A 25,357-nucleotide genomic window follows, 5' to 3' on the forward strand; every position below is an offset into this window, starting at 1 on the left:
CACAGGTTATGAGGCTTTAGTCAATATTTTTCAACATTCTGAAGAAGTAAACGTAAGAATCAAGCACCTCTAACCTGGTCATTAAGCCAGTTCTGACCATCCAGAGTAGCCAGATCATCCATATCTAGCATGTGCTTATTATAGAAGACCCGAAAATTGCAAGTGGAAGATTTTGGATGTCGCATCCGATACTTAGTTATTTCCTTGTTGATAAAAGGCTTTCTGAAATAAAATTGAAAATGTAGAGATACGGATAAAGATATTCCAGTTCACAACAAATGGACTAATGTTCCAGGAAGTGTCAGTTTCAATTTGGAATGCAAATTAGTGATTCAAATAACTTTTTTCTTTACAAACACTAGGATATATTTCAGCTACAAACCTGTGGGAAAAGTCTTCATTAAAGACTTCCTTTAATCTTGCCAGAACATCTTTTTCACAGAGTGGAACTAAACTGCCATATTTCTTCATCACTTCATCTAGGAACCCTTTGAATACATCAGATAAGTGAAAAGGCAAACATGTAAAAATGAATTCTCTAGTCCAGCATAACCAGATATTATAAATATTTCATAGCAGTGTCCCACCCACCCATAGGCAAGTTTCCACATGCAGTTAATATAATACAAGAATTAAAAAGCACAGAGAGGTACCATTAAAAAGAGGAATGAAGTGACCTCAAAACTGAAAGATTACTTAAATATCATAATTTAAATAAAAATGTTCAACACTTTGGTCCCAATTTTCTTCATTTGTGCAGAAGCTATACCCAGGTAATCCCACTGGAGTTATTCACAATTTATACTTGTATAAGCAAGCGGTGAATGGGGCCTTTTGCTAATTTCTATCAACATTTAAAATATATTTTATCTGACCATTGTAATTCAGGGTGCCATGAGTTTTTGCAAGTATTAAAGCATTCATTAAAATTAAATTTCTAGCCCTTAGGCTAGGAAGACAGCTTCTCTCATGCAAAAAAAAAAAAATCAATGAAGTACTGCCTGCTGGTAGCTCCCATGCCTTCACTGCTTTCTTGAACTCTAGTACAGTAAAAACAGAGTTTTGATCAATTTTTACCAACTATTTAGTAGTGAAACTCAAAAATCAAGTCAATTTCAGCCAGGCATTGCTTAGGAAAGTCTAAGCAGCAATGATGGCAAATGGAGAGATTCTCTGGGACAGACCAAAAGATTGAGGCTGGAAGGAACGTCAAGCACATGGAGGTTTGCTAGCTGCTGAGAAAAACAGGAGTAGAATGGTGGAGCTATCACCCCATTCCAGCATCAAAAAACAGAGTAAGTAGGGGGCAGGAATCAGAGAGAAGACTGAAATAACAGAAAATCAATTAGTCAATTAGTTCAGGAGGGAAGAGAGCAAATACTGCAGTTCCCTTCCAGCTGCCAGAGGGCCTTTTGGAATGGAGGGAAAAAACTTCTAAACATACTGGAAGCCTGTTTACCAGACGCTTATGGAGCCTCAGAAGAGTGTCAAGAGACATTATCCCAGTGGGAACTGCAGCATCTTTCCCTTTCCCAGGAGATAGGGGAGGGGTAGGTGGCTGGGCCTCTCAATTGGAAACAGCTCCTCTGCAATGGGCCCCTATCTATTTTAAGGCAGGCAGGAAAAGAAGTGATTGATGGGAGTAAACAGAAAATAAAAATCATAGTATTTGGAGAGCTGGGAATTAATAGATGGCAAGAAAAAAAAATATGGAAGAGACTAAAAACACACTGAAAAGAAAGATTCATAAAAAGATGGAGAAAGGAAAGAAGAGAGGAAAACAGACTGAAAATACTGTAGGAAGACACGCACCAGATCCTATGACAGAGGAAATGGTGAAGCCAAGAAAGGAAAGAAGCTATAATTACACAAAAGTAAAGAAAAACACAAACCACACTAAAAATAAGCCTAGGCTTATCAGTTAATTTTGTTCACTACATGCAGCCCGATAAAAAATGTACTGGCTGGTGGAGAATACATGCAGTCTACAGTTGGGATGTAAAATGTTGATTAATTAGCTAATCGAATAGTCGACGCAAACTGCATCAACTATTCAATTAGTCGATAAGGGCGCCTCCACCTTTGAAGTGCAGCAAACAGCCCCAGGGCTGCTGCTACACTTCAAAAGTGGAAGTGCTGCGGGGAGCAAGGGGCCAGCAGGGACTCAGGCAGTCCCTTGCTGGCTGCAGGGAGCACGTCGCATTTCAAAGCAGCATCTCCGCATGAAGCCCAAGGTCAGCTGGGGACTCCCAGCTGGTCACTGGCTGCATGCAACGTTTCAAAGTGCCAGACCCTGGGCTCCACATAGAGCTGCCACTTTGAAACGCCACATTTTGCCTGGGCCAGCTGGGGACTCCCTCCCTCTTTCCAGCACCTCCTCCTCTACCTCCCCCTTGCTGCCTCTTCCTGATAGAGACAGCAAAGGGGGGGGGGGGGGAGCGACTAGTGAGTCAACTATCTGATAAGCAAATGCTTATGGGATAGTCAACTAGTCATTCAGGTCCCTAGTCTACAGCATTAACTGATAGGCTACGTCTACACTGGCCCCTTTTCTGAAAGGGGCATGCTAATTTTAAACTTCAGAATAGGGAAATCTGCGGGGGATTTAAATATCCCCCGCGGGATTTAAATAAAGATGTCCGCCGCTTTTTTCCGGCTTGTAGATAAGCCGGAAAAAAGCTTCTAGACTGACCCGATCCTCCGGAATAAAGACCTATTCCGGAGGATCTCTTATTCCTACTTTGAAGTAGATTCCTACTTATCTACAAGCCGGAAAAAAGCGGCGGACATCTTTATTTAAATCCCGCGGGGGATATTTAAATCCCCCGCAGATTTCCCTATTCTGAAGTTTAAAATTAGCATGCCCCTTTCGGAAAAGGGGCCAGTGTAGACGTAGCCAGAAGCTTTTGCTTGTTGGCTAATCAACTATCCTATTACATCCCTAGCTCAAAGTTGATACTGGGTCATAAACTGCTTTTGAAGGCATAGCTGGTTTCTTGGGAATGGGAAGAGGAGTCTGAAGAGCTCAGAAACTCTTGAAAAAAGAGGAAGTCTGCTTTATGTTATCCTCTTTTACAAGATTTCATATAGTGGCATCTCCCAAACCCCGAGAAGTGTTTAAAACTTTAAAAATGAGCCACAGTATTGCCAAGATGTAAATCAGTAAGTTAATGGTGTACGACTTAATTGGAATAAGGTATTGGCCATCTATCTTTCTGCCTCATAACATATCTGAATGATACCCCAACAGCATGCTAATTTACATCCAGTTGGTGCTTACTGCTGCAATGAATTAAGCTTCAATATATCCCCAAGAGGTATAATTATACCAGTTTTTTTCTAAAGCAAAAAGTAAAGGCCAATGTTTAAGTAACAGGGTCATTTAAGCAGTGCCAAAATAAGTGAACACAAAGCCAGATTGCCTTATTTTGCCTGTGCTTTAGCCACAAAACCTCCTTTCCCTTTATTACACCCAGAGTGGAATTAATGGAGTCCTATTTAAATACTCTGGTCATGTCTACACTGCAGAAATTATAGTGGTATAAGTTTGGCAATGCAGATAGGTCAATAAAGCAGCATACAGCAACAAAAGGGGCTTTTGCATTGCTATAGAACACCACTTCCCCCAGCAGCAGCAGATGGGTCAATAGAAGCATTCTTCCATCAACCTGTGCCTACACCAGGTGTTAAGTCAGTAGAACTGTAACACTCGAGGGTGCCAATTTTTCACACCTCTGGGTGCTGCAGCTATGTTAGCCTAAACATTAAGTACAGACCAAGGACTTAACTTTGCTTCCAAGTGAACTGAAATGCTTCATGGAGTAATTTACTAGACTGAAAGGAAAAACCCCTTTCATTGATAAATGGAAGTATCTACATCAATGGTGAGCAACCTGCAGCTCTCAGACTGCCTGCGGCCCACTGGGGTTCTATGTGTGGCCCACGAGACATTTTGTTCACCAATGCCCATGCGCAGATTTTGCTGGTTTTCATCCAGGTCGTTTTTTTCCTACCAGTATTACTAAAGTGGCACTTACTTAAAGCAAAGGCACATGAAGTGAGGCGCGTGATGTTTGCACACAACATTGTGAGGGCCATGTGCATCCAATCAAACTGCTGCTACGGTTCAGTCGGCACACCTCAATTTTTAGGCATGCAAGGGTAATTTTGCTAAAAACGCTCTCTCAAAAGACCATCTAGGTTATAAAAATCTTGCAGCCCACTGAGATGAAGGAGGGCCACTCATGCGGCCTACTTACGAGCCCAGGTGGCCCCTCACTGGTTTACACCAGTGGTGCGCAATTCATGGGCTGCCTTCCAAGGGGGGAGGAGGGGAGGATAGAGGAGGGGCAGTGCTTGGATCTGGCCGGCCACTTTTCCTGGCTTCCCGGCGTAGCGGGAGAGTGGCCCGACAATTAAAGGGGCCGCCTTTTTTTTGGCTCGACCAAATTCGGCAGCCCCCATGGGAGTCATGGATGAAAAAATGTTGCGCCCCACTGGTCCACACTATGGCTGTGCAGCTATGTTGCCGTAGCACTCACAGGGCAGGCATACCTATACATCCACACTGCTGACTTAGAAACTTAAGCTAATATCATTTAGGGATGTGTTTTATAAACTGGCCAGTAAAAAATACATCTCCGCTAGAAGAGATTGCCAGAATAGCAACACAGGCAAATCTTTTCTAACACAGACCTGGTCTAAGCAATCAACAAGTAGAATCCTGCACTCCTAAGCAGTAGGAGTTATTTCCACCGTTTTGATTTGGCATGTAAAGGCTTGTCTACACATGGAGTTGCTCCTGATTATAGGATTACTTATTCCAGAATAAGACTGCTTTGTTCCGGTTTATAACTTAATCCACTTCAACCAGGAAACTCCATGCGAAGACAAACACTAATCGCAGAGTAACACAGCTTGTTAACTGTTACACAATTTAAGCATTAGCCTGTTGCTGACTACCTTTATGTTTTCTAAGGATTCTGATAAAATTTAATGAACGATTCAGTCCTTCCCACAAACCACAGGTTGTTTTTTTTTAATTCATTAATTTATAAGGATATGAAGGTCAGTCAGGCCAAAAATTACCATCTTTAGTGTAAGTGACATTTTCAGTTCTTGTCCCCAACACTAGGACTGCCATCACTTTAGAATGGAACAAAAGTTTCTTTAAACTCTATTGAAGCAGAGTGATTTGCTCATACACAGTTAACATAGATCCACTGTTCTACTTTCAGTTCTCTGTGGAAAGCAAGCCAGAGGGAAATGAGGAACAGAATAGTTTACATATATGGATGTTCAATGCTTGACCATATTTTGCATCTAGCTTATTACGCCTTCCCACCATGTTTTGGAAGATCTTTAAAAAAACCTAACCAATAGTTTCTCTAGATAGAATAATTTGAGAAACTGGGGCAAAATCTGAGTCTGTCAAATTTAAACAGGAATCCTTTAACACTCCTTGTCAACAGGAACATACAACAGGCTGTATAATCCACTGCAAATAGCCTGTTCTAATAAAAACCAACCAACTCAGGAAACTACAGACCGGTCAGTTTAACGTCTGTCCCAGGGAAGATAATGGAGCAGGTAATTAAGGAAATCATATGCAAACACTTGGAAGGTAATAAAGTGATAGGGAATAGCCAGCATGGGTTTGTGAAGAACAAGTCATGCCAAACTAATCTGATAGCTTTCTTTGATAGGATAACGAGCCTTGTGGATAAGGGAGAAGCAGTGGATGTCATATACCTAGACTTTAGCAAGGCATTTGATACGGTCTCGCATGATATTCTTATCAAACTAGGCAAATATAACTTAGATAGGGCCACGATAAGGTGGGTGCATAATTGACTGGCTATCCATAGTCAGAGAGTTGTTGTTAATGGTGCTAAATCCTGCTGGAAAGGGATAACAAGTGGAGTTCCTCAAGGGTCTGTTTTGGGACCCGTACTGTTCAATATCTTCATCAATGATGTAGATATTGGGATAGAGAGTACGCTTATTAAGTTTGCAGATGATACCAAACTGGGTGGGGTTGCAACTTCTTTGGAGGATAGGGACATAATTCAAAATGACCTTAGCAAATTAGAGAAATGGTCAGAGGTAAACAAGATGAAGTTTAATAAAGAGAAATGCAAAGTGCTCCACTTAGGAAGGAACAATCAGTTCCATACATACAAGATGGGAAGCGACTGTCTAGGAAGGAGCATGGCGGAAAGGGATCTAGGGGTCATAGTGGACCACAAGTTGAATATGAGTCAACAGTGTGACTATAAGTAAGCCTGCCAAGTGAGGAAAGCACTCCCTAATTCCCTTTACCATGTGCCTCATCTCAATGAGAATATTAAGCTACCTGTACATGCTTTTTGTAATTCATGGTGTGTAAGCATATTAAGAAAGGAATTAAAGCAGTAAGGAAACTTCAAATATTCCCAACTTCATATGCTATGCCCAGCTATTTTCAAGAACAAGTAGGCCCTTTATAACACGTGTAAAGAGTATACCACAAATCCATGTTGACAACTGCTCATCAGCCACACGAGACACTTTCAGACTGTTCCTTCTGCCTCCCTTTCGAGTGCCTGATTTTAGTCCTGTGCTTTCTGGTGAAGGCTCCTCTAGGGGGCTTTTACAGTAAGGGTGATCTAGTAACTTTGCACTAAAAATGTCCAGATTTATGGAGCCTTCTACTTCCATCTGGCAGGAGCTGTCTTCATTTTGTACCAGCTCCTCCGATAATGGTCCATTTACAAGGTTACTGTTTATATTTGAATCCCCCTTGCAGGATTCTAACAATATCATTTCATCAACACACATAACCTGATTAGATTCTGCATCTTCTTGACCTGAAATTGCAATTTCTCTCTCTGTTACTGAGAAGCAAAAATCATTATCACAACTGTCCAGAGCAGGAGTCTCATTTGTTTCCGTCCCATGCAGGGTCTCTGTACCCAAAGGAGCTCTTTTACACAGCTCTGCTTGGCAGATTTTAACACTGCCACCTCTGGATGCAGTTTCCTCAGACTGTAGATCATTGCACTGTAATGCATCCTGTATAAGGCAGATGTCAGATTCAGGTGACTTATTCTCCTCAATTACAGGTCCTGGGGTATTATTGTTCATATCTGATGAGCTACACAGATTCCAAAAGGAGTTATTTTTAGATTTCCAGCACGAAAACCAGTTACAAACTCCACCTTCAAAATCTTCTTGAAGATTCTCTTGATAATCCCGCGTAACTTTCTCCACCCAGCTTGACTTAATTTTACTTGATTTGCAGGTTTTGCCTCTTGTTCTAAGTTTGGGGGATTTTATTATTCCATTCCGAAACCTAATCATAGAAAGTTTCTTATGCATCATAAATACAGGTATCTTTTTTACAGTATATGGGTTGAATTTGGACCTCTTTTTAGTAGTCAAGGGGCCACGAGATCCATTCTGCTCTAGCCCTCTGTAACAGCTCCTTTTTTTACAATTGTTTAAGACTACTAAGACTGCATTGCCTTCATGATTATTGCTTTCCTCTCCACTGTGTGTGAAACCATCCTTCTTTACAGGTAAGACAGCATCACACAGCCCACCACAAAAGGCACCATGATCCTTCCCATGGATGCAACCAAGACCAGTGCCTGCTTGTAATCCAGTGACTTTATTCAAGAGATCTTCACCCTGAAAGGATTCATTGTCCAACTTCTCTACTGGCTGTGCATGTGGGCTTCCAGTTTTGCCATTGGGAAAGGGCTTTTTTGTCCTTCTCGATGTTTTGGTAGCAAAGGGGCTATGTTCAGCAGTTGGCTTTTGATGGTTTTGTGCATTTAGAACCACTTCAGGAACCCTCTCACTGTGGAGTCGGAGTATCTTCCTTCTGCCCTGGAGAGATCTATATGATTTGTTCCGGTTTAAGCTCACAACTGATGGAGCACTTTGTCGCCTTTTCTTAGCTAGGAAAAAACGCTTCTTTTGGAAGCAGTATTTCCTGAGCCCCCAAAATCCAGTGGTCCATCTTCTAGAAAGGAATAGCAATCGACTTCTTTTCCAATTTAAATTTCTTCTATGTTCTTTCATTTTTCTGCTGCATTATGATCTCGAAGGTCAGCTGTAAGAAGAAGGAACACAACATTACATCTCAGATAACTCTGAATGCCAAGCCATGAAAACACAATTCACATGCCTGTGGGAGTGTGCCGGTCTAAAATTCCAAGAGCCCGCGCACTAAATCCACACATTAGACGTTCAAGCATAATGGTTGCAACATCTTTCTCACCAACGTGTCACGTCTCCCCCTCCCAGTCCTACTGTACAATTACTCCTCTTAGCACGAAGAACAGGTAAGCCCTCGCTCGGATCACTTTCTCCTAATTTTAACCCAGTCTGGGTTAGTCAATCTCTCAATTGTCCTCACCTGTAAAACAGATAATATTTAGCTTCCACCACAGGAGTTTAAAACCACATGTTTAAGTCTGAAAGTTAGCCACAAGCACACTGATTCCATCAGGGCCACATGAAGCCTGATAATCGTATAAGAAACCTTAAGTATTGTGAAGCCAGCCTCTGCTGAGTCAATTCAACAGAAACTCTTTCATTTAAAAAGGAACTAAAATGTTCCTATTCGAGGCATGGAGCTCTCTTTTTTCCTCTATAGCCACGTCCACTTTAAAATGGTTCCTCTATATTTAAAGGACAGTGCTATGAGCTGCTAACACCAAAACTAACCTCTACACTAACAAAATAGTACCAGTGCAAAACTAGGGATGTAAAATCCCATTTAACTGGTTAAACAATTACAGTATTGACACTACGCTTAATTGATTAAAGGGAGGTGGTCAGGAGAACCCACCCCCACACTGAGGTTGGGCTACAGTGGTTCCCACCACAGGCAGGGGCTGCTCCAGTCCCCCCGTGGAGGCTGCCACTGCAGCTTCTGACCCCCCTGAATGGACTGCGGCTGCCGCCTCTGCTGGCCCCTGACACATCCACCTCCCTCTTGTCACTGCAATGACCTGCGTCTCAGATGGGAAAATGTTGTTAAAAGAAAGGATGTGTGTTTAGGATCACAGAAAACTGCCCAATACTGTAAAGGTTAAGGTACACACAATACTGTCAATTCATCCACATTCCATTCTTGCTGTTCTAGGCATCATTAATAGCCAAATACACGTGCAGCCTGGAGAAGTAAAAGTGAACATTCTGAGGAGCAGAGTCAGTCTCTGACAGATGTGAATGGGATGTGTGGAAGACAGTTCACGCCAAACATAGCAATATCAGTGATAGTGATAACAGTCATTTTTCTGCCAGGACAGATTAAAAGAAGAGAAGAATATTTGAACTAGCAACGGAAATGGAATAAAGCACCAATGGAAAAAATGGGTGATTGCAAACGTGTCATTAAAACTAGGGATGTAAGCGACTAGTTGACTATCCGATAAGCATAAGCTTATCGTAGAGTCAACTAGTGATCCGGCTAGTCGCTTCCCCCCCTTGCTGCCTTTACCAGAGACAGCCGGGGGGGGGCAGGAGCTGGTGCTGGGGGGAGCAGGCTTAAAAAACGGTTCCCCCCAGCACCGTCTCAGTGGGAGGCAGGCAGGGTAGAGGCACAGCTGGAAATGGCATGAGCAGGGATTGATGCAGTCTCCGCTCGCACCACTTCTGCTGCGATTCTGCTTTTGAAATGTACAAGAGACCCAGTGGGCTCTTGTACATTTCAAAGGCTGAGGTGCCACAGGGAGTGCAGGGCCAAAGCAGGAGTCCCATTGGCCCTGCACTTCCTTGGGGCTTCCAGTTCTTAACTGTAACAAGAGCCCAACAAGGCTCTTGCTACAGTTCAAAGGCGGAGGTGCCCTTAGACTAATTGAACAGTCGATGGAAATCCCATTGACTATTTGATTAGTTAATATAAATTTAAAATCCCTAATTGAAATACACATGTTGCTTTATGCAATTTATCCCAAGGCCTGCCAGGGACACTGCACTGTATGTTACAAATGGGGCTGGGCTTATTTTGACTGCTAACATTTTTAGGAGAGGACAGCAAGCATACTCAGAAATGATTTGTTATTCACCTATTTTGTCTCATTTTTCCCCCTTTTCACCAACTGATAAGTCAGCATCTCAATAAGAACGATTACTACAAAACCTGGGAGTTTACTTATAGTGGTATGAGTTAGGGATGTGATAGTATATTCATTTAAAGGGTTAACCAAAGAACCTGGGCTCATCAGTTAACTTTCACAGTTACATGCAATGAGCTCTCTCCTCTCCCCTTACCCCCTCTGCTGCCTCTGTATCATTAAAACCCATCTCCCCGCATGCACCGGATCCTGCGGAGCCGTCTCCCTGCTGCGTGTAAACATGTAACTGCTGAAAATGTCAGCCATTACAGTTACAAAAAAACCCACCACACCCGCTTTTTAACATCCCTAGCAGGAGAAGCAAACATGACAAGGTACCTTCCAGCAGTTTAAAAACAAGAAAGTGCATTGTCTAAACTGAGGTCAAGCATGGAAATGTAAGCCTGAAAGGAGAATTTAAGCTATAACCATGTCAAAATGGATGTTGACAATGGGGATTCTGATATAATTTTGCCTATAATCTTCACAGTTGAAAAACCTAACAGACCAATCAAATCAAACCGTTTTATTTTGTTGGGAGCGAAATGCAAACAGAGGGTACAGAATTTAAAGGTTAGTAGTACTTTCTTAAAGCTACTCCCACTGTACCATGAAAGGTCAGCTGTTCACTTGCAGCAGAGAGTTGCGAATCATGCTGCAATAGACGGGGCACAGATTGGGAACAAACCAGCACTACTGAAAGGAAGCAGTCTACTTTGTCTCAGCATTAAGGCACTCATTACTCTTCTCACACCTGTGATATAACAGTAACTCCCCTACAGGGGCTATTACTTCACATTTGCTCTTCTGGCTTTCACCTGCTTCTTTTTAGGTCAGGCAGTCTGTAAGACTAAACCTTCCCTGCAGAATGAGCGGAGGAGGTACATCATCCTTACTGCAAAGCCCTAGCTACATTTCGGTGTCCACAGTGGTGCTATAGTCACCTGCATGAGGCACTAGGACTTCTGGTGGGATACCAGCCCCCCTCCATGACTCTTTGCACTGCACCACTCTATGAATTATTCTGCAATACACCACAGAGAATGTGTGTACACAGGATGGCATCTCTGTTCAAGTGTGCAACAGAAATGAAAAGAAAAGGAAGTGTAGCCCATGGGAACTGCAAGAAGACATTAGAGGACAATCAGAACCTCTGCTGATTAGCCTGGGCAGTTTCCCAACCCTGACTAAAATGCAACCTAGGCTCAAGCCTGCACCTCCAGGGCGGGTCACGCCAGTCAGCCAGCCCACGTTCAAGTAGATAAAACTGAAAGTATTTTCTTCTATTTTAGAATAAACGTATTTAAAATTAAACTTGAAATTATGATGGTCTATATTGAGGCATAAACTCATTACAATTAAATTACATATTAAAAATATTCAAGCACTACAAGTTTGCTACTGAAGTTTTAAAGACAGACCATTACTCTGGTAGAAGTCACTGGCTAAGCACTTGGAACCAGAGTTGCTGGAAAGCGAGATCCCCTTTTGACAGCAGTAGCCTCTTCTGCCAGTAGAGAGAGAATATTTTCCTTAGTTAGTAAGTTCAATTCAATGATTAGTTCAAAGTTAAGAAACCAAGTGGGAACGGAAAAAGCGGTGGGGGGGGGGGGAAGTGTTGTTTTTCCTCTTGCAAACTATGAATAAAAAAGAGGTATTGAAATCTTGAAGGACATGGTGATCAGAAACAACCAGTTTAATTCACGATTTACATTTAATATTAGGGATGTTAGACACAGTGTAACCGACTAGTCATGTAACTGCATGAAATCTTATCGGTTACACGACTATTCAATAGTCCCTGGGAGCAGAGCTGGCAGCCAGTGAGCTCCCAGCCCCACTCCCAGAGAGCTCCCTGCCACCCCACCCCGCTGCCAATATGGTTCAAGCTCCCTGCAGACAGGCTGATGCAGGAGAGGGGGGAGAAGAGGCTGCCGCAAAGCAGCCAGTCTGTGGTGGCCTAGGCTCACCATAGACAGAGGCTGGTCCAACAACAGCTGCTGCCTCCAGGGAGCTCAGATCCCCCGCAGACAGGGGCTGCTGCCAGGGACCAGCCTCTGTCCACGGTGAGCCTGGGTCACTGTGGACAGAGGCTGCTTCGCGGCTGCTTTGCGGCAGCCTCCCCAGCTCCCCTTTCCATGCTGTTGCTCTGCAGGCGCAGCAGTGTGGGGAGGGGAAGGAGCAGCACCATCCCGCTGGGGGAAAATGGAGGGGGGGGCAGGGAACGACTTTTAAGCAAAGTTCCCCTCAGCACCAGCTCTTGCCTGCCCCCACATGCTGCTGCTGTGGGGGGGGGGGGAGAGAGAGAAGGGGGAGAGGAGATGGGATGGGACAGCAGTCCACGGAGCCGGCACACAGGGAAAGCCAAAAGCCAGCTCACCTTGCATATCGGCTCCAGCCCACTCCTCTCACCCTCTGCGCTGCTGCCTCCTTTATCAGGTGGCAGATGGATCCGGTGTTTGTGGGGAGCCTGCTTAAAGCCAGCTCCTCACAGGCACCGGCTCCCGCTCCCCCTACCGTGCTGCCTCTGACAGAGGCAGCAAGGAAGAAGTGCATGCAGTCAACAAGATTAACACATAAACCCAGGATTATCGGTAATTGTATAGTGGACTATACATGACATCCCTATTTAATATTTCTTTATTTAATAAACTAGTTTTAAATGTAAAACATGTTTTGAAAAACATTAAACATGCTGTATTTGTGCAATAAATTCCAATTTCACTCCAAATGCAGCTTTTATAAATGTTTCATTTACCATTTTCTAACATTGTACCAAAAAATGGAAGTTATAAATGTGTGTGTTTATGCATATTCTATTTATGTCAGCAGTTACATAGTTTGAACATATCATCCTGTTTAACAAAAAATGCAAAGTTTAGTGTGAAAGGCTACGTATAGTTAGTTGCAAATCAGTATTTTTTAATGGTTACCAACTAATGATAATCAAGTTTTATTTGGGAAGAACTTAAAAGTACAAATGCAAGACAAGATTAAAATTGCTGACTTTAAAAACAGCCCACCTGCCCTTGTTTGCAACAGGGGATTGACTAACTGCAATGGAGACAAACCCTAACTGGAGTCTGAGATTTCAGAGATCTTTCTGGAAAATTGCACAGGAACTGACTGGGCCTTTCATGTGGCAGCAGCAGTGCTCCTGAACCTTCTCAAGCAACAAAAACAGAACTAGCAAGTTGTAGGATAGTGATTCTACACAAAGCCTGCCCTTCAACGTCACTCTGGGGGTATGTCTACACTATAAAGTTAATTCGAACTAACAGACGTGAGTTCGAATTAACTTTGATAGGCGCTACACTAGCGCTCTGCTAGTTCGAACTTAATTCAAACTAGCGGAGTGCACAGTTCGAACTAGGTAAACCTCATTTTACGGGGATTAAGCCTAGTTCGAACTTACTAGTTCGAATTAAGGGGTGTGTAGCCCCTTAAGTTAGTTCGAATTAGCGCTGTAGTGTAGACATACCCTGGTTCAGTGGCTCCTAACCCATTGTCCTTTGGCTTACTAGCTCCCTTTAACTGACATAGAACTTTCCAGAACCTTCCTTCTTGTCCTGTAACATCCCCGACTGGCAATCTCTGGTAGTCAGATACTGCCATGAGTACAGAACAGATTCTGTGTCTTGCATTCTTTGACATAAAAGTGTCAATCTAAAAAACAGTATGACCGTACCTTTCATGTTTTTCAAGACCATCTGGAAATATTGATTTGCCTATAAACCTTGCTATTTTGTGATACAGTGTCTGATGCTACCTTTTTCTATACCAATGCACAGGGCTCGCCGAACCGCGGCGAGCCCCGCTCAACAGTCATGCTGTCCAGCGATCTGCGCATGCGCAGATCGTTCTGCGCACATGCAGATCACCAGAACCCGGCTCTTCTGGGTTACAATCTACTCACCATGGACGAGTAGATTGTATAATTTGTCACGCCCTGCCAATGCAAATTCACCAGCAGAAACTGTAGTATTGTCTGGACTCTGGGTCAGGGATGTTAAATGTTAATTGAAAACAGTCGACTAACCTCATGAATTCTTATCAGTTAGTTGACTATTCTATAGTCCCCGGTGGCGGGACCGGCAGCCAGTGCGCTCCAGCCTCACTCCCAAGGAGCCCCCTACAACACTGCGCTGCTGCCTCTGTAGCAGAGGCAGCAGCGTGAAGTGCCAAGCAGGAGCTGGTCTGTGAGGGGAATCAGTTTAAAAACCAGCTTCCCTCACAGAGCAGCTGCCTGTCACCCCGTGCTGCTACCTCTTTTGCGAGATGGCAGCAGCCCGTCAAGGAAGGTCTGAGCTTCCGGACCCGGCAAGAGCTGGAACTGAGTCAGGCTGACTGCCCACCTGGCTCCTAATACACCTTAAATGCAGAGCTGCAGCGGAAGTAAATCCTGGACCTCATGTGAGCCAGGACTGAGCCAGGCTGCAGGCCAGCCTGCTAAAAAATGTACTGGAAAACGGGAGAGGGGGAGAGAGAACTGCGTGTCGTCTATAGCATTAACCTATAATCTTTTGCTTATCGGTTAATGGACCACACTATTACATCCCTACTCTGGGTTGCTGCTGTCTTTTTAACCTTCAGCAGGGTCTAGACAATGGTGGCTAAAAATTCCTGCAGCTACCATTACCTTCTCCACACTAAACTGGATTAGTGGTAGCAACAGAGGGGAATTTCTAGGAAATACAACCTGTAAAAAGATAAGACAACAGTAAAAAAGGCACAAGGCTAACATGAGTTTTTCTTAGACCAGAAGTGTCACAAAGCTGAAATTTGAAATATTGTTGAACTGTGTCACTAACTGGTGCGCACTAGCCCAGTGATCTTAAAAATGGATTAAAAAGTATAAACCAAATAATACACTTTTGTCAAAAAAAGTTGACACATTACTACAAAGGTTAACAATAATTTCACTATATTTGAGTTCAAGCATTTGGCACACACCATGCACAGCTAATTTCCCATTCTTTGCTCGTCAGTTTCTTCTGTTTGCCTGAGCCTTTGAAACAAGGGGGAAAGGAAAATATTTTTAAATACAGGCAGTCCCCGAGTTACGTACAAGATAGGGACTGTAGGTTTGTTCTTAAGTTGAATCTGTATGTAAGTCGGAACTGGCGTCCAGATTCAGCCGCTGCTGAAACTGACCAGCGGCTGACTACAGGAAGCCCGAGGCAGAGTTGCTCTGCCCCGGGCTTCCTGGAATCAGCCGCTGATCAGTTTCAACAGGCTGAATCTGGACGCCAGTTCCGACTTACATACAGATTCAACTTAAGAACCCCAGGCGCCCCCAAGTCAGCTGCTGCTGAAACTGATCAGCAGCTGATTCCAGGAAGCCCGGGGCAGAGCAACTCTGCCTTGGGCTTCCTGTAGTCAGCGCTGGTCAGTTTCAGCAGCGGCTGACTTGGGGACGCCTGGGGCAGAGCAGCTGGGGTGCTGCTGGGTTGCTCCAGTAGCGCCGCTCCTCAGAGCTACTGGACCAACCCAGCAGCACCCCAGCTGCTCTGCCCCAGGCGTCCTGATTCAGCTGCTGCTCTACCCAGGCGTCCAGAGAAAAGCCTGGTCTGCTGGAGGGGAGGGGGGGGGCGTACTAGCTGCGCCCTCCCCCCAGCAGACTAGGAAGACGCGGGCGGTGGACCGAGACACGCCGCGGCTGTCCCGCTGCCCGGGTCCTCCGAGGCTTTGCTCCCCGTCTCCCTGGTCTGCTGGTCTCCAGCAGACCAGGGAGATGCGGAGCAAACCCTGTTTGTAACTGGGGATCCGACATAAGTCGGATCCGTGTAACTCGGGGACTGCCTGTATAAGAAAAATTCCATCTCCTTGAATGTAGGTCTTAATTTGGTAACCTCTTAAGAAAAATCCTTCCAGGAGTGGCTATATATTACTGTAACAGTCCAAAAAGTTTCCTGTTTTCATCATTATTAGAAGAACTGAAAGTGACAAAACAATATTCCATATGAAAACTTTTTACTGAAAAATACTCAAGTAAAGGGTTGGGAGGGTCTTGGGGAGGAAGGAGGGAGATTGGGGGGGGGTTATTTTGGTTTGGGTTTTTTTTTTTTTTTTGACATTTAGCTCTTTCAGTGCTGCAAGCAGCATCACTGGCTTTGCTTGCTATCAACTTTAAAAAATATTTGGGATAATAGCTAAAAAATGCACTAATAATCGCAGAGAAATGGCACCATGCAATGTATTTCTCAACAGAGTTGTATATGTGCTTTAAAATAAAAGTGCTCACCGCTTTGCCACTAATGATGTTACATTAAAAGTTACATGCAATCAACACCAAAGACACTTTTAACATACAGTTGCAGCTGCTGACACAACATCCTTAAATCCAATACAGTACATGGCACACTGTCTAGGATCACTTGCTGCCAGAAGGTCATGTTTTCTTAGCGGCAGTAAGTAGGCACAGCAAGATGATGACAGCACACAGTTTGTCTCATGTCTGAGAATACTCCCACTCTTTTGAGATGTTAAACTCTACTGTATGTTATTTAAACTTTATTGAAACAATGTTTCCATCTATTTCACCTTATGTGACAAATACTGATTAATGTAAATGTGAGAACTTACAGATTACATATGGTACAACATTTATTGAACTGGCAATTATGGACTCTTGTTTTAAATTAGCATCAAGTACTAACTTGGTATTCAAAATTGTACCTTGAGAGCAAATCGGTATCAACTAATTTTGAAACCAAGGCATTGGTATACAAGTTTATTTTGCAGAGACATCATGCATTCCTATAAACAAGAGGTGGGCAATAGTTTTTGACGGGAGGCCTCTCCAAGATTTTGGAAAGTGGTTGAGGGCCACACTCTTCCAGGATATTAATGGTAGAGGTGCAGCGTCTGGGATGGAGGTTGGGTGCAAAAGGGAGCTTGAGGTAAGGGACTGAGGTACAGAAGGGAGAGTGGAGTCTGGCAGAGCATTTGGGTAAAGAAGGCAGTTGTGACCTAGGGCAGGAGACTGGGGTCCAGGGTTTTGGAATGTGACCTGGGACAGGGGTGCAGGGGTTTGGTTTGTGACCTAGGGGAGGGGACATGGGTGCAGGAGTTTGGTTTGTAACCTAGGGAAAGGGGGGATTGTGATCTGGGCAGGGAATTTGGGTGCCAGATCTGGGAGGGAGTAAGGGTGCACAAAGGGGGCAGAGGGTTTGAATATGTTGAGCGTGGGGGCAAAGGGGTGGGGAAGAGAAGGGCTGGAGTGCCAGAGACAGACTTTGGTCAGGAGACTTACCAGCCAGCCACCCAATCAGCCTGCCTGCCTGCAGAGCTAAATGCTTGAAGAGCTTAAAAAGTTTCTCAGCCAGCCTGCCTACCCAGCCATGTGATTGGGTGAATAACTGAGCCGGAAGAGAGGGAGCTAGTGCTTCGTGGCTGCCTGTTATTCAAACAGGCAGCTCCCATTGGCTAATTTCTGGCCGGAAGCTGGCCAATGGGATTGTGCTGGGGGCAAGAGTTACACCTGAAGACTCCCCCATCCTCCACAGTTTTTAAAAAGAAACAGCCCAGCAGCCACTTTTCAGAGCAGACTGCAGGGCTGCAGGACAAGCAGGGGAACCTGCCTGGGGCTCTCCAAAGTGTCCATGGGCTGGATGCGGCCTGCAGGCCGTATTTTGCCCAGGCCTGCCATAAATGCAAAAAAATTTAATTTTATATCACAGTGGTACAAATTATTGGCCCTCACACAATAAACCTGTTTTAGTTACTATATTAAAATTAAAATGTAAAAAGTGCCAGATTGCTTAGGTCCAATTTTGCCTCTTATGTGCACAGCTATCATTTCCACCAACAATATTAAATACTTATTAATTCAAGTACAGAAACTCATTTTTAACAGGAAGAGAAATTCTGCGCATGTGCAACAATTTTTAACTCCAAAAGTCCTTTTACTTTGTTAGTGTAATAAGTTAGTGCATATACATGCCATCCCAGTTATATTTTAGTCAACACTTAAGATTGTGAAAGTAACCATGTAAACAGTTAACTGATGAGATGGGCCCATCGGTTAATGTTCATGGTTACACATAGGCTCCCAGTATGAACGAGATTAAAAGCTGGCTCCCTGAGCTGCTGCCTGTCATACAGAGGCAGCAGCACAGGGCAGAAGGTGGGAGCTGGTATGTGTGGACAACCAGCTATCTAGCTCCAGCGGCTCCTGAGGAGTTGACTACCACTCCATGCATGTTTCAAATTTTCATCAGTTACACAGTTAGGGTATGTCTACACTAGCCCCCTAGTTCGAACTAGGGAGGCTAATGTGGGCATTCAAAGTTGCAAATCAAACCCAGGATTTAAATATCCCGCACTTGACTTGCATCTTCCTTCCTTGCAGGAGGAATAACAGGTAGTTCGATTTAGGGCTTTAATTCAAAATACCAGGTCCCTGCCACGTGTAGACGCGGGCAGTTCGTCCGGACTTGGAAATTTCAAAAAGTGGCGACTGGCCGGGAAGATGCAAATCAAGCACAGGATATTTAAATCCCAGGCTTGATTTGCAACTTCGAATGCCTACATTAGCCTCCCTAGTTCGAACTAGGGGGCTAATGTAGACATACCCTTACTGAATTACATGCATTTTAATATTCCTAGTAAACATGACATTGTTAGAGCAATATTAACTACACACATCCCATTAACAACTTACAAGCCTGTAACTTTGTCAGCCAACTCAGTGAAATGAATTACTGAAAAAACATACAGCACATCTAAAACTTTAGCTGTGAATATTCTTCCTTTTGAGGTTTAGTTGCAAGCTTATGACACCATAAAAATTATGTGCATTTCTGGAAGCTGTTAGAAAATTTTCACAGGTAGCTTTAATAAAAGACCACCCAAAGAATTTTTTTGGAGGGGGTGGGGGGGAACCCTTGAATAATTGAAATATGTAAATGGAAATTTTATTTTATGCACACAATGAAAATGGGGGGGATAATCACATATCACTGCATTAGCAGCTAGCAATGTTTAGCTCAATTCTGACATAATTCTGTTTGTATAATGTTTACAATACTGAATACATTATCTCTTCACTTCCTGTTCTAAACTTTTGAGCAGCATTTCTGCACACCAACGAATAACTACTGAGTTTTGAGTAGTGAAGTAATCCTCTAGTGGTGAAATAGCCCCTAGAGAGCATACTTTGGTTCAAAAGACTCTACAGACATGTAAAAGATATTATGAACAGTGATTGACAAAGTCCAATAGTACCAAGACATGTATTAACATTAAAAATTATGTTTATGAACAGGATTGCCAATAAAGAGATGGTGTCAGGCACGGTTAGCCCAAAATACAGGTTTTGTACAAATAAAGACTTTGGTAGAAATGTTTTAATTCCATTTTAAAATTTTTAGACTTGCAACTATGTTTGGTTTTATAATCACATGAAACATGCTCTTCCAACATTATCTAAATCACTATATCAAAGTGGGAACATGCAACTGACAAAATTATAGTGAGATTTGTCTATTTTCATTATCCAAGCAAAGAGTAAAGGAGCTAGAAATTGACATATGTTTCTGCATTTATCAGGAATTGAGAAGGCTTCCTGATGTTTTCTACAGAATTTAAATTTTCATTAAAAAATTAAGATCCTACTTTCAGAGCTGTTAAGCACCTACAGCTTCTACTGACTTTAAATGAAGTTACCTGTACTAATAATCTTTTGAGAAAGATTTCCTGTCTTCCGAAACAAGGGGAGAATGAAAGAGTAGCTCCAAAAGGTGCTAATTTCCCTCCATGTCAATGATGTTAACTCTGAAGACAGCAAAGAAATTAAATGCTATTAAAACTTCTGGGTGTTGTAGCAGAAACTTCCCAATGTGATGGTAAGTTCCATCCATTTGGAGATAGTGGAACAGGTGTTCATGTATCCAGTTTGTGGTTTTGTCCCTCTCCAACTCACAACTCTCCACTCAGTTTCCCTCTGCCTTGCAACTCAGGTCCCTGGTGATTATGCTGAGGACCATTGCTTTGCACCAGCTGTCAGCCTCTGAACTTTATCATGTGCTAGCATAACCTTATAGCATAGAAAGGCTCTTCCGTTGCTGTAGGAACACCACCTTCCCAGGCAACAGTAGCTAGGTCAAAGGAAGCATACTTCCATCAACATAGCCATGTCTACACTGGGTGTTAGGTCAGCATAGCTATGGTGTTTGGGGATATGGATTTTTCAAACTCCTATAATTATGTAGCTCTAAAAATATGGACTAGGCCTTAGAAACTGCTTGCCTGAGGCAGCTGAACGTTTAGTTTATTGAGGGGGAAGCAATGCTGGAAATCTCTTCAAGAGAAGATTAGAAGGCCAGGAAGGAGATTTGACAGCACAGTATGGTTGAGCATTTCCTACAATGAACTTATTCCAAAGTCTTCCTCTGAAGTTACTAAATCTTCCCAATTCCTATAACTGCTTAGTCCCACACCACCCCCAGGAGTTAACCTCATCGTGGCTCTGCAGTTTAAATGTAGTAGGAGCCAGGCTGCCATGGTGAGCACCCCCCACTTATTGACTAATCAAGTTGTCGATCGAAATTCCATAGACTACCCAATTAGTTGATTAATCACAATCCCTTGACCCTACACTATTCAAGACTTTACTTGGCCTACCATCTCAGATGGGTATGTACTCAGGGTGACTATCCACTCTCACTGTCACCACTGCCATCAAATTTTAGCAAACCAGCTCAACGTGTACACATTTCATTAGTGAGACAGACACTTGGAACAGGGAGTAGGACCCCGCTGTCAGCTGTTTACTTTGATACCTTACATTTGAGTGATGCCTTGCATCACACATGGACATCTGACAGCATAGAAAGGAATAAGCCACAATAGATATGCAAACTTAACAAAATATCTCAATCCACGCAAAGCTTCTGTGGGTTTTTTTTGGCAAAAGTCCCCAGTGAAATCATACCACTTTTTGGGAAGTCTGTACCAATGTCTCTGAAATCCCCCTGCACGTTTCCCATGACTGACATATACAGCAAAAAACAAACAGCAAAAACAGTAAATAACTAGAAATCTTTCAAGTTCTTTCAGTTATAATAACTTAAATTTTTACTAACCTAAGCTTCATAAAGACAATAAAGATTTTAAGTGTGAATTTTAACTGATAAAGAGCCTTTTCATTTGTGTGCTCAGACAAGTCAGTGTTTCCTTGAACTGTCTGGGCAAGTCTGCTCCTAGCCTCCTCAGTGGATGTCACAGAAGGTGTGTTTCAAGAAAACATGGAAACAGAGACATTGTAACACTCAGTCACCTCCCACAACTCAAACCCCTCTCTGGGGGGCTGGCAAGAAGCTCTGTCCTTGTACCGTGGGCTGGATGTGAACCTTGGGTCAAGTCACACAAGTGCAGCTCAATAAAACCTCTCTCAAAAAGAGTGGGACCTAGGCAAGCCACTAAGGACCCCAGAAGAAGCACTTGGTAGAGAAATCGAGAGGGAACATCTAGACATTCCCTCCCTCAACGAGTGGCACTGAACTTCCCCCTCTTCTCCCCTCCACCACACGGCAAATCCTAGGCCTCAGTTTCCCTCTGATACCCGCATCCTCTCCTCCTTCCCGGCCCCGGTTACCAGTCTCACACTCCAAAAGAGGCAATGTGCCCAAAACTACCCAAATCTGGGGCTGGAGTAAGCAGTCCCCCAGCACTCCCCGTCCCCACAAGCTGCCCCCCCCAGCACTCCCCATCCCCACGCGCTGCCCCCCCAGCACTCCCCGTCCCCACACGCTGCCCCCCCAGCACTCCCCGTCCCCACACGCTGCCCCCCCAGCACTCCCCGTCCCCACACGCTGCCCCCCCAGCACTCCCCGTCCCCACACGCTGCCCCCCCAGCACTCCCCACGCGCTGCCCCCCCAGCACTCCCCGTCCCCACACGCTGCCCCCCCGCACTCCCCACGCGCTGCCCCCCCTCCCCACTCCCCGTCCCCACGCGCTGCCCCCCCTCCCCACTCCCCGTCCCCACGCGCTGCCCCCCCGCACTCCCCACGCGCTGCCCCCCCGCACGCCCCCCCCACGCGCTGCCCTCTTGCACTCCCCCCACAGGCCCCCGGGCAGAGGCAGCCGCGCCGCGCCCCGCCCCCTACCTCTGTCCCTCGGTGTCGCCCAGCGCATCCCGGCCGTAGCGAAGCGCCCCCCAGCTCCGCCTCCCGCCGGCCACTGAGCCGCGCCTCACGTGGGCAAGCCGCTGCGCACTGCGCCGGCGCAGCCTGACGACCTCACTCTGCCGCGACGGGACCCGAAGGGCGGGAAGCGTTGGCGCACACGAGCCGTTCCGCTAGTGCGCATGCGCTCGACGAAAGGGGCCAGTCCTCAGCGCACATGCGTCATGTATGCCAAAGCCGTCTCCTCCCCCCGCACGGTACAGCGCCCCCTGCAGGAAAGCCTGGGCACTGCAAGAGGCCTTTCCCACGCCAGGGACCAGCGCTACAGATTTAAAGGGACAGTCGCAATTAAATCCATCTCTGTTTCAAAGGAGCGGTGTGTCCTTCCCACCCTCCATACCCCTGAGGTCATTACCATTGCCGCCCACTCATCTCCCAGTGCTTCCTAGGAAGCACCCCAATTCTTGCATGTCTGCTTGCAGGACATTCATCACAGGATCCCCCAGTCCAGTGGCAGTTTTCTGCACCCTTCTCCACCCCCAGCTGGGACCCGTTCTCACCAGCGAGCCTGCCAGCGCTCGGGATGGTTATTTTAGAGGCAATCGTCTGCAAGTGTTTCTAATAATAAGCTTGGCCAGCTCCCTAGCCACCTCCACAGATGCTCATGGTGGGCCCTTGGCTGCAAAACAAGGCCACTCCAAACTTCTGAGGAATAGATCCAGAATCTGACTGTTGAGTCTTTCACAGGAGGGTGTGTGTGGGGGGGAGAGGGGTGTACTGCCCACCCCTATTATATGCGATCATATAACGAGTGAAACCCACTCTTACCTGCACATACAAAAATGCAGGGCTTCTCACTTAGCTGTTCAGAAGGAATTTACATGCACCTTCATGGGTCTGTTTAGTCTGCAGAAGAGAAGAGTGAGGGGGGATTTGATAGCGGCTTTCAACTTTCTGAAGGGAGGTTCCAAAGAGGCTGGAGAAAGGCTGTTCTCAGTAGTGACAGATGGCAGAACAAGGAACAATGGTCTCAAGTTGTAGTGGGAGAGGGCCAGGTTGGATATTAGGAAAAACTATTTCACTAGATCAAAATCTGTGAAATCTAGATCATTTTGATCTGAGGAAGTGGGTCTGGCCCACGAAAGCTCATCATCTAATAAATCATCTTGTTAGTCTTTAAAGTGCTACATAGTCCTGTATTTTGTTTCAGCTACACCAGACTAACACGGCTACATTTCTATCACTATTTCACTAGGAGGGTGGTGAAGCACTGGAATGGGTTACCTAGGGAAGTAGTGGAGTCTCCATCCCTAGAGGTGTTTAAGTCTCGGCTTGACAGAGCCCTGGCCGGGTTGATTTAGTTGGGATTTGTCCTGCCTAGAGCAGGGCGCTGGACTTGATGACCTTCTGAGGTCTCTTCCAGCTCTATGGTTCTATGATTCATGTTAGGTTGCTGGTAGGGGAATTCGAGTTTCTTCCCTTTGTCTCTCCCTGTCCCCTCAGTGTCCTGCTCTACTCCTGTTCTCCCTTCATGCTCCTCACTATTTTCGGTCTTACACCTGGCCTTTACATTTAATTCCCACATATTTCCTTCTGTGTCACTTTACTGTAGCCTACGCCTCAATTTCTCTCACCTCCAATTCCACTGCACCCATCTCCCTCCTGCCCCTCACATTCCTCTCTACTTCCACCTGCACCTCTTCAGTCCCTTCTCCTCCTCCTATTCCCCAGACTCTTCCTGCATCCCACATCCTCCCAAACCCCCATTTCTCCTTCCTGCCAACTTTAATCCACCTTCCCTTCTGCTCCATATCCCACTGCACCTACTCATTCTCCTTCCTACCCCTTTCCTTTCCCCAGTCTCCCTGCTGTCTTGGGCTCAATTTTCTGACCCTAGGAAGTATCCATCTTTCCTGAAGGCAGCCAGCATTTTGTCTCATCAGAAACAATGGGAGAGGACAGTCATTGCTACTGAAGGCACAATTAGAGGTTACCATATTTCAGGTTCCCAAAAAGAGGACATTGCAGCCAGGGAGGGGAGGGGAGCAGGGAGGAGTCAGTTGCAGGTGTGAGAAGGTACCTGCAGCAGGAATATTCACTGGAGAGGGGGCAGTGTCACCCCTTGTCACAATAGCAGGGTATCTGGCGCACACCATGATGCAGCAACAGCCCATCAGTCAGTGCCTCCCTGCAAGAAACCATTCCCACAGCTGGGAACCTAGGCTTGAGTGAACAAGGATCCTACATCTGTGGGAATGGACCAATCAGCTGTGGATACAGGGGAGGGACCCATGAGGAAGTGGACCAATCAGGACTCTTTCTGAGCTATAGTGTCTGTTCTACAAAAATCCAGGGCATTTCATGTTATTTGGAAAATCCAGCTGGACAGAGGATGGAGGCTCAAAAGAAAGGTAATGTCCTGGAAAGCCCAGACATACACACAAACCCTTGCAAAAAAGGCCAGCCATCTTAACAGAGGGCACCGGGTGGCTTCCATTCTATTCCAAGTAATAGGTTGTTGCAGACATTTTAAAGGGGGAAAAGTGAGTGAGTTTGATGCTGGAAAGTGGGAGATCAGGAGTAACTAACAGCAAACTGTATTAGGAAAGTCATAATAAAATCTTGATAGTTGGCAACTCTGCAATTAGTCGTTAACAGTATGGAGCCTATGACACACAGATGAACAGTGCTGATCCCATCATGTAGCATTGTTTATTACAACACTTCCCCTTCTACAGACCCTTTTACCCAAATGATATCCAACCATTTAACAACTATTCATTCACTTTGAGCAATTATGGGCACTGTTTATTTTAGAGAGCACCCAAAGGCTACAGCTGTGAGTCTTTAGAGGCTCCCCTTTTGGCCTGCAGTGCCACAAGGCATATTCCGAATCCTCTCCTCTTGTGGCTATAGACAGGGATTTCCTTCGATGTAGCAAAGAGGGCAGGATTTATCCAGAGCCGTCCTTAAAATGTATAAGGCCGTATGCAGTATTATTAAATTGGTTACATTGTCTGGAAATGGATGACAGGGGAGGGATCACGTGAGGATTACCTGCTGTGTTCCCTCCCTCCCTCTGGTGCATCTGGTATTGGTCACTGTCAGCAGACAGGATA

General features: G+C 45.0%; 1 protein-coding gene across 2 annotated transcripts in view; it reads right to left on the bottom strand.

Annotated features, from left to right (window-relative positions):
- The window catches only part of SENP5 (SUMO specific peptidase 5), a 38,438-nt gene extending 15,662 nt beyond the window's left edge, over nucleotides 1-22,776 (bottom strand). The window contains exons 1-4 of one of the 2 annotated variants that reach the window (XM_075938068.2): nucleotides 22,654-22,776; nucleotides 6,507-8,098; nucleotides 383-488; nucleotides 75-222 (exon numbers count right to left, since the gene is read on the bottom strand). In XM_075938068.2, the coding sequence (XP_075794183.2) occupies nucleotides 75-222; nucleotides 383-488; nucleotides 6,507-8,067 (1,815 nt within the window). In that variant the 5' untranslated portion in view covers nucleotides 8,068-8,098; nucleotides 22,654-22,776. Of the gene's footprint in view, nucleotides 1-74; nucleotides 223-382; nucleotides 489-6,506; nucleotides 8,099-22,220; nucleotides 22,461-22,653 lie in introns of those variants that run through there. The other variant, XM_006138471.5, reaches the window with a different exon arrangement.
- Nucleotides 22,777-25,357: the final 2,581 nt, after the last annotated feature.

This window comes from Pelodiscus sinensis, chromosome 10 (genome assembly GCF_052426305.1).
Source record: "Pelodiscus sinensis isolate ZL-2025 chromosome 10, ASM5242630v1, whole genome shotgun sequence".
Classification (NCBI taxonomy): Eukaryota; Metazoa; Chordata; order Testudines; family Trionychidae; genus Pelodiscus; species Pelodiscus sinensis.